Source organism: Brienomyrus brachyistius, chromosome 5 (genome assembly GCF_023856365.1).
Source record: "Brienomyrus brachyistius isolate T26 chromosome 5, BBRACH_0.4, whole genome shotgun sequence".
Taxonomy (NCBI): Eukaryota; Metazoa; Chordata; class Actinopteri; order Osteoglossiformes; family Mormyridae; genus Brienomyrus; species Brienomyrus brachyistius.
Window position 1 is genome coordinate 10,656,546 of NC_064537.1, and position 12,956 is coordinate 10,669,501.

Sequence of the window (12,956 nt, forward strand, 5' to 3'; positions counted from 1 at the left end):
GGAAGTTGTCTGCGAAGGGCTGCCACCTGTAGCAGCGCCCAGGGAGCTGGGGGTTAAGGGACTTGCTCAAGGACCCACAGGCTGAGGCTGGGTTTGAACCTGAGACCTTCTGATTACAGGCACACAGGCTTAGCCCACTGAGCCACACACTGCCCCGTATTTTTACTTAAAATACTTATTTTGTATTGATCATTTTTATATGAATATTTTTGGGTTGTGGAACGAATCATCTCAGTTTCCATTATTTCTAATGGGAAAATTCACTTTGATATACGAGTGCTTTGGATTACAAGCACGTTTCCGGAACGAATTATGCTCGCAAGCCACTTTCGTCCATATAGATGGAAGGGGCAGGAGTAAGTGGGCGGGAGCCAGTGGGGTGTACACCCCCTTCTTAAATGGAGGGGAAAAAAGAGGAATTGGTCATGGAGTGAGAGAGACATTGGTAGAATGGTAGAGAGGAAATGGAATTTGAGTCCGGTGGTTATTTTTAAACCAGAACAGGAACTCCGGTATTGGCTTCCCAAACACAGAGGTACATGCTGAGTGAGAGCTTGGGGGTGGGGGGGCTGAAGGGCTTGCACTATACTGGATGATTATAGCATTAAGGTGGGAAGGGGATTACAGCAAGCCCATTTCATGAAGACGCTGGCAGGCAGACACAGACACACAGACTGCCACTTGCCTGAGTGCCACTCGGCTGAAATCATCTCCTGCTCTGTGAAGTTCCATTTCAATGGGATGATAAAGGCTGGGAGGGAAACTCACAGGAAAACATGCAAGGAAATGCTGTAAAGTATAAAAGGAGGGCCAGGTACACAGGTAAAGAGAAAGAGCTGCTGATTGTTTGGGAAGGACCTCACATTCTATATCACCTGTGTTCCTCCTTGGTGGGGGGGGGGTCATTATTTTGGGTTCAATTGACACCTTCATTCCCACCCTACTTGCTTCCTCTGCTCCTCTCCTGCTCCTTCAATGGCTTAGGACAGGGTGTACCTTGGGAAACAGAGCCCCCTTGTTCTCCATGGCCGCCACCCCCACTCCTGACCACAGGGACCCCACAAAAATCCCAAATATTTAAGCAATTTGTGGTGTCGTATTTTTTTTGGGGTGCGACTGAGGCGGGGGGGGGGGGGGGGGTGTTGGTTGGGCAAAGCAGACACAAATTCAGTGGAGGGACAACTGAAATAGCACACGGATCCACATCTGAACCAAGCAGTGGAACATGATGTAAGCGGGGCTGTGCCACATACCGGTATCTCTACACGCCGGCCTCCCCACACACCGGTATCTCTACACGCCGGCCTCCCCACACACCGGTATCTCTACACGCCGGCCTCCCCACATACCGGTATCTCTACACGCCGGCCTCCCCACACACCGGTATCTCTACACGCCGGCCTCCCCAAATACCTGTATCTCTACATGCTGGCTTTCCCACACACTGGTATCTCTCCATGCTGGCCCCACACACCAGTATCTCTACACGCCGGCCTCCCCACACACCGGTATCTCTACACGCCGGCCTCCCCACATACCGGTATCTCTACACGCCAGCCTCCCCACACACCGGTATCTCTACACGCCGGCCTCCCCACATACCGGTATCTCTACACGCTGGCTTTCCCACACACTGGTATCTCTCCATGCTGGCCCCACACACTGGTATCTCTACCCGCCGGCCGACCCACACACCAGTATCTCTACACGCCGGCCGACCCACATACCAGTATCTCTACACGCCGGCCTCCCCACATACCGGTATCTCTACACACTGGCTTTCCCACACACTGGTATCTCTCCATGCTGGCCCCACACACTGGTATCTCTACCCGCCGGCCGACCCACACACCAGTATCTCTACACGCCGGCCTCCCCACACACCGGTATCTCTACACGCCGGCCTCCCCACATACCGGTATCTCTACACGCTGGCTTTCCCACACACTGGTATCTCTCCATGCTGGCCCCACACACTGGTATCTCTACCCGCCGGCCGACCCACACACCAGTATCTCTACACGCCGGCCTCCCCACACACCGGTATCTCTACACGCCGGCCGACCCACATACCGGTATCTCTACACGCCAGCCTCCCCACACACCGGTATCTCTACACGCCGGCCTCCCCACATACCTGTATCTCTACACGCCGGCCTCCCCACATACCGGTATCTCTACACACTGGCTTTCTCACACACTGGTATCTCTCCATGCTGGCCCCACACACCAGTATCTCTACACGCCGGCCTCCCCACATACCGGTATCTCTACACGCTGGCTTTCCCACACACTGGTATCTCTCCATGCTGGCCCCACACACTGGTATCTCTACCCGCCGGCCGACCCACACACCAGTATCTCTACACGCCGGCCGACCCACATACCAGTATCTCTACACGCCGGCCTCCCCACATACCGGTATCTCTACACACTGGCTTTCCCACACACTGGTATCTCTCCATGCTGGCCCCACACACTGGTATCTCTACCCGCCGGCCGACCCACACACCAGTATCTCTACACGCCGGCCTCCCCACACACCGGTATCTCTACACGCCGGCCTCCCCACATACCGGTATCTCTACACGCTGGCTTTCCCACACACTGGTATCTCTCCATGCTGGCCCCACACACTGGTATCTCTACCCGCCGGCCGACCCACACACCAGTATCTCTACACGCCGGCCTCCCCACACACCGGTATCTCTACACGCCGGCCTCCCCACATACCGGTATCTCTACACGCTGGCTTTCCCACACACTGGTATCTCTCCATGCTGGCCCCACACACTGGTATCTCTACCCGCCGGCCGACCCACACACCAGTATCTCTACACGCCGGCCTCCCCACACACCAGTATCTCTACACGCCGGCCGACCCACACACCAGTATCTCTACACGCCGGCCTCCCCACACACCGGTATCTCTACACGCCAGCCTCCCCACACACCGGTATCTCTACACGCCGGCCTCCCCACATACCTGTATCTCTACACGCCGGCCTCCCCACATACCGGTATCTCTACACACTGGCTTTCTCACACACTGGTATCTCTACCCGCCGGCCGACCCACACACCAGTATCTCTACACGCCGGCCGACCCACATACCTGTATCTCTACACGCCGGCCTCCCCACACACCGGTATCTCTACACGCCGGCCTCCCCACACACCGGTATCTCTACACGCCGGCCTCCCCACATACCGGTATCTCTACACGCTGGCTTTCCCACACACTGGTATCTCTCCACGCTGGCCCCACACACTGGTATCTCTACCCGCCGGCCGACCCACACACCAGTATCTCTACACGCCGGCCGACCCACATACCAGTATCTCTACATGCCGGCCTCCCCACATACCGGTATCTCTACACACTGGCTTTCCCACACACTGGTATCTCTCCATGCTGGCCCCACACACTGGTATCTCTACCCGCCGGCCGACCCACACACCAGTATCTCTACACGCCGGCCTCCCCACACACCGGTATCTCTACACGCCGGCCGACCCACATACCGGTATCTCTACATGCCAGCCTCCCCACACACCGGTATCTCTACACGCCGGCCTCCCCACATACCTGTATCTCTACACGCCGGCCTCCCCACATACCGGTATCTCTACACACTGGCTTTCTCACACACTGGTATCTCTCCATGCTGGCCCCACACACCAGTATCTCTACACGCCGGCCTCCCCACATACCGGTATCTCTACACGCTGGCTTTCCCATACACTGGTATCTCTCCATGCTGGCCCCACACACTGGTATCTCTACCCGCCGGCCGACCCACACACCAGTATCTCTACACGCCGGCCGACCCACATACCTGTATCTCTACACGCCGGCCTCCCCACACACCGGTATCTCTACACGCCGGCCTCCCCACACACCGGTATCTCTACACGCCGGCCTCCCCACATACCGGTATCTCTACACGCTGGTTTTCCCACACACTGGTATCTCTCCATGCTGGCCCCACACACTGGTATCTCTACCCGCCGGCCGACCCACACACCAGTATCTCTACACGCCGGCCGACCCACATACCAGTATCTCTACACGCCGGCCTCCCCACATACCGGTATCTCTACACACTGGCTTTCCCACACACTGGTATCTCTCCATGCTGGCCCCACACACCAGTATCTCTACACGCCGGCCTCCCCACACACCGGTATCTCTACACGCCGGCCTCCCCACACACCGGTATCTCTACACGCCGGCCTCCCCACATACCGGTATCTCTACACGCCGGCCTCCCTACATACCTGTATCTCTACACGCCGGCCTCCCCACATACCGGTATCTCTACACGCCGGCCTCCCCACACACCGGTATCTCTACACGCCGGCCGACCCACATACCGGTATCTCTACATGCCAGCCTCCCCACACACCGGTATCTCTACACGCCGGCCTCCCCACATACCTGTATCTCTACACGCCGGCCTCCCCACATACCGGTATCTCTACACACTGGCTTTCTCACACACTGGTATCTCTCCATGCTGGCCCCACACACCAGTATCTCTACACGCCGGCCTCCCCACATACCGGTATCTCTACACGCTGGCTTTCCCACACACTGGTATCTCTACACGCTGGCTTTCCCACACACTGGTATCTCTCCATGCTGGCCCCACACACTGGTATCTCTACCCGCCGGCCGACCCACACACCAGTATCTCTACACGCCGGCCTCCCCACACACCAGTATCTCTACACGCCGGCCGACCCACACACCAGTATCTCTACACGCCGGCCTCCCCACACACCGGTATCTCTACACGCCAGCCTCCCCACACACCGGTATCTCTACACGCCGGCCTCCCCACATACCTGTATCTCTACACGCCGGCCTCCCCACATACCGGTATCTCTACACACTGGCTTTCTCACACACTGGTATCTCTACCCGCCGGCCGACCCACACACCAGTATCTCTACACGCCGGCCGACCCACATACCTGTATCTCTACACGCCGGCCTCCCCACACACCGGTATCTCTACACGCCGGCCTCCCCACACACCGGTATCTCTACACGCCGGCCTCCCCACATACCGGTATCTCTACACGCTGGCTTTCCCACACACTGGTATCTCTCCACGCTGGCCCCACACACTGGTATCTCTACCCGCCGGCCGACCCACACACCAGTATCTCTACACGCCGGCCGACCCACATACCAGTATCTCTACACGCCGGCCTCCCCACATACCGGTATCTCTACACACTGGCTTTCCCACACACTGGTATCTCTCCATGCTGGCCCCACACACTGGTATCTCTACCCGCCGGCCGACCCACACACCAGTATCTCTACACGCCGGCCTCCCCACACACCGGTATCTCTACACGCCGGCCGACCCACATACCGGTATCTCTACATGCCAGCCTCCCCACACACCGGTATCTCTACACGCCGGCCTCCCCACATACCTGTATCTCTACACGCCGGCCTCCCCACATACCGGTATCTCTACACACTGGCTTTCTCACACACTGGTATCTCTCCATGCTGGCCCCACACACCAGTATCTCTACACGCCGGCCTCCCCACATACCGGTATCTCTACACGCTGGCTTTCCCATACACTGGTATCTCTCCATGCTGGCCCCACACACTGGTATCTCTACCCGCCGGCCGACCCACACACCAGTATCTCTACACGCCGGCCGACCCACATACCTGTATCTCTACACGCCGGCCTCCCCACACACCGGTATCTCTACACGCCGGCCTCCCCACACACCGGTATCTCTACACGCCGGCCTCCCCACATACCGGTATCTCTACACGCTGGTTTTCCCACACACTGGTATCTCTCCATGCTGGCCCCACACACTGGTATCTCTACCCGCCGGCCGACCCACACACCAGTATCTCTACACGCCGGCCGACCCACATACCAGTATCTCTACACGCCGGCCTCCCCACATACCGGTATCTCTACACACTGGCTTTCCCACACACTGGTATCTCTCCATGCTGGCCCCACACACCAGTATCTCTACACGCCGGCCTCCCCACACACCGGTATCTCTACACGCCGGCCTCCCCACACACCGGTATCTCTACACGCCGGCCTCCCCACATACCGGTATCTCTACACGCCGGCCTCCCTACATACCTGTATCTCTACACGCCGGCCTCCCCACATACCGGTATCTCTACACGCCGGCCTCCCCACACACCGGTATCTCTACACGCCGGCCGACCCACATACCGGTATCTCTACATGCCAGCCTCCCCACACACCGGTATCTCTACACGCCGGCCTCCCCACATACCTGTATCTCTACACGCTGGCCTCCCCACATACCGGTATCTCTACACACTGGCTTTCTCACACACTGGTATCTCTCCATGCTGGCCCCACACACCAGTATCTCTACACGCCGGCCTCCCCACATACCGGTATCTCTACACGCTGGCTTTCCCATACACTGGTATCTCTCCATGCTGGCCCCACACACTGGTATCTCTACCCGCCGGCCGACCCACACACCAGTATCTCTACACGCCGGCCAACCCACACACCTGTATCTCTACACGCCGGCCTCCCCACACACCGGTATCTCTACACGCCGGCCTCCCCACACACCGGTATCTCTACACGCCGGCCTCCCCACATACCGGTATCTCTACACGCTGGTTTTCCCACACACTGGTATCTCTCCATGCTGGCCCCACACACTGGTATCTCTACCCGCCGGCCGACCCACACACCAGTATCTCTACACGCCGGCCGACCCACATACCAGTATCTCTACACGCCGGCCTCCCCACATACCGGTATCTCTACACACTGGCTTTCCCACACACTGGTATCTCTCCATGCTGGCCCCACACACCAGTATCTCTACACGCCGGCCTCCCCACATACCGGTATCTCTACACGCCGGCCTCCCCACATATCTGTATCTCTACACGCCGGCCTCCCCACATACCGGTATCTCTACACACTGGCTTTCCCACACACTGGTATCTCTCCATGCTGGCCCCACACACCAGTATCTCTACACGCCGGCCTCCCCACACACCGGTATCTCTACACGCCGGCCTCCCCACACACCGGTATCTCTACACGCCGGCCTCCCCACATACCGGTATCTCTACACGCTGGTTTTCCCACACACTGGTATCTCTCCATGCTGGCCCCACACACTGGTATCTCTACCCGCCGGCCGACCCACACACCAGTATCTCTACACGCCGGCCGACCCACATACCAGTATCTCTACACGCCGGCCTCCCCACATACCGGTATCTCTACACGCTGGTTTTCCCACACACTGGTATCTCTCCATGCTGGCCCCACACACTGGTATCTCTACCCGCCGGCCGACCCACACACCAGTATCTCTACACGCCGGCCGACCCACATACCAGTATCTCTACACGCCGGCCTCCCCACATACCGGTATCTCTACACACTGGCTTTCCCACACACTGGTATCTCTCCATGCTGGCCCCACACACCAGTATCTCTACACGCCGGCCTCCCCACATACCGGTATCTCTACACGCCGGCCTCCCCACACACCGGTATCTCTACACGCCGGCCTCCCCACACACCGGTATCTCTACACGCCGGCCTCCCCACACACCAGTATCTCTACACGCCGGCCTCCCCACATACCGGTATCTCTACACGCCGGCCTCCCCACATACCGGTATCTCTACACGCCGGCCTCCCCACACACCAGTATCTCTACACGCCGGCCTCCCCACACACCGGTATCTCTACACGCCGGCCTCCCCACATATCTGTATCTCTACACGCCGGCCTCCCCACATACCGGTATCTCTACACACTGGCTTTCTCACACACTGGTATCTCTCCATGCTGGCCCCACACACCAGTATCTCTACACGCCGGCCTCTCCACATACCGGTATCTCTACACGCCGGCCTCCCCACACACTGGTATCTCTTCATGCTGGCTTCCCCACACACTGGTATCTCTACACACTGGCCTCCCCATACAACGGTATCTCCACAAGTCGGCCTCCACAAAAGTCACCCTCCCCACACGCCAGTCTTCCACACAACCTGTGCTGCTTGACATGGAGAGGCCCAAAATGCATCAATATTCTATTTACTGTCTCACCATTCTTCCATTACAGGGTGTGTGTGTGTGTGTGTGTGTGTGTATATATATATATATACACAATCCCATAGGCAATTTATAACACTAGGTCAATTTCCCGCAGGGTCAAACATAGTGAAACACACAAAGTGAAAATAGCGCCACCCAGGGAATCAGTAGCCCTCAAAACAAATACTTTGGCTGCAACAGAATAGTGATATTTATGGCATCTTTAGGTAGTTCGTTTAATAATTTCTGATTCTGATTAGGCACCGCGGCGTCAAACCGGGCTCACAGGTAAATAAGGCTGGAAAATCAGCAGGAAATAGCCCTGTTGTGAAGACTCTTTCCTCAGCGCTGCAGCACTTTTACAGCTGTCACGTCATTTTCCGAAACCTGGGAAAGCCGCGTATGCTGTACTGAAAGTATGGACTTTACCTGATTGTATTACACGTCCCCACCATGTAGATGTCGTTTTTGCATACTGGTCATCTTTGACATGACAGATTGACCACCCCGCTTTAACTTAAGAGGGGTCTTGCATAGAACAATATCAACAGGCCTATATAGTAATGCATTCATTCCACTTTCCACTCTAATTTGAGAAACGGAAGCGCGGCTACGAATTGCAGTGCAATTCCACGACGTGCCGAGGAGCGGCGCTGAAGACACGGTACCAGGATAACAAGAAAAGTCACGGCGACTTCTACGGTGCGTCCTGTTGTGGTAATTCGCTGACGGAAGTGGGCCGCTGTTAGCGGCGCTGGTGATACTACGACCCGGCAGTCTGCGTGCAGCATGGTAAGGGACGGGCGTCCGTCAGCGTCTAGCGAGGCGGGCCCGTAGGTAACACCTGCCACCGCGGCTCCTCCACGTCTTTTAACTGCGGCTTACTTGCGCTGTTATTACAAGCGATCGTGGCGCTTCCTCCGGGACACGGACTACAAAGTCAAGCGGAGGTTATGGCTACCTGTTATTAAAGTGCATAGAACGGTTAGTTCGTTAGTTATTTAACTGTTCCTGCGTGACAATTACTATGTTGGTAGTATGTAAAAATATCTAAATCATCATCATGAATTCACGATCATTTTAATAAGGTGTTATGCGTGGCTATAAAACATGACGTACCATTTTAAAATGTACAGTCACATTGCTTCATTAGGATTGTAGTAACCTAATGCATTATCAAATAGCACGGATAGGGACTTTAAGGTACGAGTATTTTAAAGTCAATGGTCACCTGTCTATTACATTTATTTGTTTATGTATAAACCTGTCAAATAAGACAAGAATCTTACCTATTTATTATGATTTCATTCATGTGACAAATTCATGTGCGCGTTACTGAAGTTCTGGCGCAATGGAAGCACGGCACCTACGGTCATTTTATAAACATTTCAGAATCATGGTCTTATACACTGTGATATCTTATGTCTCCATGTGAAAGTGCTAGATGTGTCATTATCGAACTGTCAAGCTCATCGCCAGGCTTACTCCGCCATCGTTAATCCCTGTCCTCCTCAGATGTCTTGCAGGATAATAGCCCGCAGAATCTGCGCTAGGCGCCTTGGGGATCTGAGGCGTCCTCCAGCGTCTGCCTTCCGGCCGTGCTCTGGCTCCATGGGTCATATCGTCTGCCCTCCGTCGTACACACCGAGCTCTCTGGGTCCCTCGCTCCTCCTCTCCCGGTCCCTGTCTCTCACGTGCCGCCGGCACGAGTCCTTCAGCGTGCAAGACGCCGACGACTTCACAGAAAGGGTCATCAACAGCAGCCTGCCCGTGTTGGTGGACTTCCATGCGCAGTGAGTGTGCAGTATGCCGCAGTGCAGCACACAGCATGCAGCTGTGCCGTTGAGAACATCTTATGCACACTGTTGCTGATGCTAAGCCAGGGGACACGCTGTGGGTGATTTAGAAACGGCCACTTACAGAACCCTTGACCGTGAAGCTGTGAGGCTACAGTACTACCCACAGAACCACTGTACCACCCTACAACATATCCTTCCAGTAGCACAAACAGAAAATGTGTTTTTTCAGTAACCATTGGGTTTGTTGTTCCGTATAACACTATATTAGCTGTGTACGAGTGACCTCGGTAAAGATTTGAGTATACTTGCATAACCACTCCATGTTCAAATGCTGAAGGTGGTGTGGTCCTTGTAAGATTTTGGGACCCAGACTGGAGAAGGCCATCGCTAAGCAGCAGGGCCGTGTCACCATGGCAAAGGTGGACATTGACGACCACACTGACTTGGCCATCGAATATGGGGTGAGAGATACTGCTGCCATTCTTGCATTGGTTAAAAGTGAGATGCTTCAGTCATTGCCGCAGTAAAATGCTATTACTAGCAAATGGGATGATTTTACATCTGAAAATAAAATGACTCTTCTGCCCTTCAGGTGTCAGCAGTTCCAACAGTCATTGCCATGAGGGGAGGGAATGTTGTTGACCAGTTTGTAGGGATCAAAGATGAAGCTCAACTGGATTTCTTTGTTGGCAAACTCATCGGACAGTAAAAGCTGGATTAGCTTTGATTTTCCGGCAGTGAACCCCAACACCCCCCTAAACCCCAATCTGTTTCCTTTGCTTCTCATTGATCCCTTTTAACATTCAGTGGAGATTGTGCTCTTACTTCCCTCTTTAGTGTGGACATGCTGCATTTCCCCTGAGTCCCGTGTGTTATGTCCTGTTCAGCAGAAGTGTTTGTATGGGTAAAAAAAAATAAATTTCTGGCTTTGGACAAAACCCATGATTTAAACATGCACATCCAGAAATCAGTCTGTACCATACTCTTATTATAGTTGGGACCCCACTCAGCTGTTAACTGGCTGGTTAAAAGTACTACTCTGCAGTAATGCAGTTGTGAAGTGTTTCTGCAAGTACTGATATTGGCCACTGGGGGGCAGTGCTTTAGTAATTTTTGGTAAAGAGCTCAGCTCGTGGGCTGTTTAGAAAAGTATCTTTCATACAACATTATCAGGTGAACGAAACGATGTGTGTGGGAAGTCAGTTTTTTCATCACAGTTTTCTGTCTGTTATTACCAGGATATGTCTTATTAAGGATTTATTTCAGGTTTGTTTAGAAATCCTTCAATAAATGGAAAACATTTAAAATTCATAAACCTTTAGTGGTCTTCTACGTGTGTTTTTAGAAAAAATGTTCAGCGCGCATGTGTTTGTGGCAAGAGGACAGAAGAGAAAATATTTGTCTCCTGTGCATAACTCTACCAAAGGAAAGCAAAGTTCTGACATAATGGGCTCGTTTTCTGTGCGGCACTTAGGTTTTCAGACAGCTGGGAAGTGGAGAGGTATTTTCACTTGTATATGAAGAGGAACAGTTTACATTCTTCTCCATGGCTTCTGCAAAGTATTCGACATGTCCCGACATCTGTGAAAACTGAGCTGGGGACACTGTCCACCCCGTCTGCCTGCGATGCCTGCGCGCTTCTCAGATGTGCGATCTCACCGCCTCGTTGGATCCGTGCGCTGGGCTTGCCAGAACAAGCCAGGCTTTGCCACAATAAAACCTCCCACTGCCCGTTCCTGTCTGGGCTTTAAAGAAGCATCGTTTTGCCTTCCCTACAGTCATTGTCAGCTGATTTTAATTTTTTTTAACCCAAATTAATCTACACATCGCTGACTTCTAGTATTTTTGGAAGTTGTATAATGGTTTTTCTTTTACAAGCATGAGACCTAAAACCACAATTCTAATGCGGTCTGATTTAAAGGGAGGTGTCTTTTATTCATTAATTAAAACTTAAACGTTACTCTAGTTCCTTCGGCTGTGTAAGAGCATTTGGGAAAAGGACATTGCAGAGCGTTACAAAAGGAGCATTTGTATTCATGACAGACACTCTATTTTGTTTGACACGTTAATATATTCATCCTTCATGTCACAACTTAAACCACACATCTAGTTTCATACGGAGGCCGTCAGTAGAATTTTATACCTTTGGGCTACTGTCAAAGTAGTACGCTGCATTCACACACGCTGCTACCATATAAGGAATCAAATGCAGTTCATCACTGCCAAACTTGAAAAGTGTAGAAATCCTCACACCACTATACCCATTATACAAGCTAATTAAACCTGTTTCTGAAAGCTTTCCTTGGTAGCCTGTCCACCTTCTTAAGTGGTACAGCAGTGGTAGAAGGATCTATGCAGCCTTTATTTGATATTAAATGCTTCCATCCATATTCAACCCCTGTTACACAATACAAGATTGGATTTGGAGAACTATGTTGAAATCACTGGACGGAAGTTTGGTTACCTTTGCTAATCCACCTCAAACACGTGAGAGCGATTGGGTGGAGAAATAAAATTTTATAAAATGATGCTTTTCATGTTTATTGTTTTCACTGTTTACAGTGGTGAACAATGGGGCATGGAAAAGTTAATAAAAATATCTAGATTTGGCATTTTGGATTGGTCTACTATCTAGGGCAAGGGTAGGCAACCCTGATCCTGGAGTGCTGGTCCAGCAGGTTTTCCATCCTACCTGGTCTCTGATGAACCACGCCTGATCTCAGGCAGATAGTAACTCATCAGCTAGGATAGAAAACCTGCTGGACACCGGCAGTCCAGGGTAGGGATTGCCTAGCGCAGATCTAAGGAGTTCCCTTGTCTAGTGCCCAGTGGGGTGGGGGTGAAACTTCAGGCCATCTCCCACGGACCTGTACTAGATAAGCATTTAGAAGATGGATAGAAGTTCACTCAGTCTGGTTACTGAACATAAAACAGGAAGTTTCAGCAATATATTACTATATTTCAACATATTATAAGTTAAACTCACTGAGCAACTGAGAAGGAAACAAGTGTCTATGTATATGTTGAAGTTAATCTTTTTTC

General features: G+C 52.9%; 1 protein-coding gene across 1 annotated transcript; it reads left to right on the forward strand.

The window, feature by feature from the left end:
• The first annotated feature begins 8,762 nt into the window (after positions 1-8,762).
• LOC125741650 (thioredoxin, mitochondrial-like) lies at positions 8,763-11,229 on the forward strand. The gene is made up of 4 exons (XM_049012833.1): positions 8,763-8,907; positions 9,631-9,908; positions 10,252-10,375; positions 10,507-11,229. Exons 1-4 carry the CDS (start codon positions 8,905-8,907, stop codon positions 10,621-10,623), a joined length of 522 nt encoding a protein of 173 aa, XP_048868790.1. The 5' UTR covers positions 8,763-8,904; the 3' UTR covers positions 10,624-11,229.
• Positions 11,230-12,956: the final 1,727 nt, after the last annotated feature.

Excerpts from the sequence above, each read along its gene's own strand:
- LOC125741650 (XM_049012833.1), top strand. Across the intron at positions 9,909-10,251 it reads TTGGTGGACTTCCATGCGCA|GTGGTGTGGTCCTTGTAAGA; the intron begins GTGAGTGTGCAG and ends CAAATGCTGAAG. Across the intron at positions 10,376-10,506 it reads ACTTGGCCATCGAATATGGG|GTGTCAGCAGTTCCAACAGT; the intron begins GTGAGAGATACT and ends TCTGCCCTTCAG.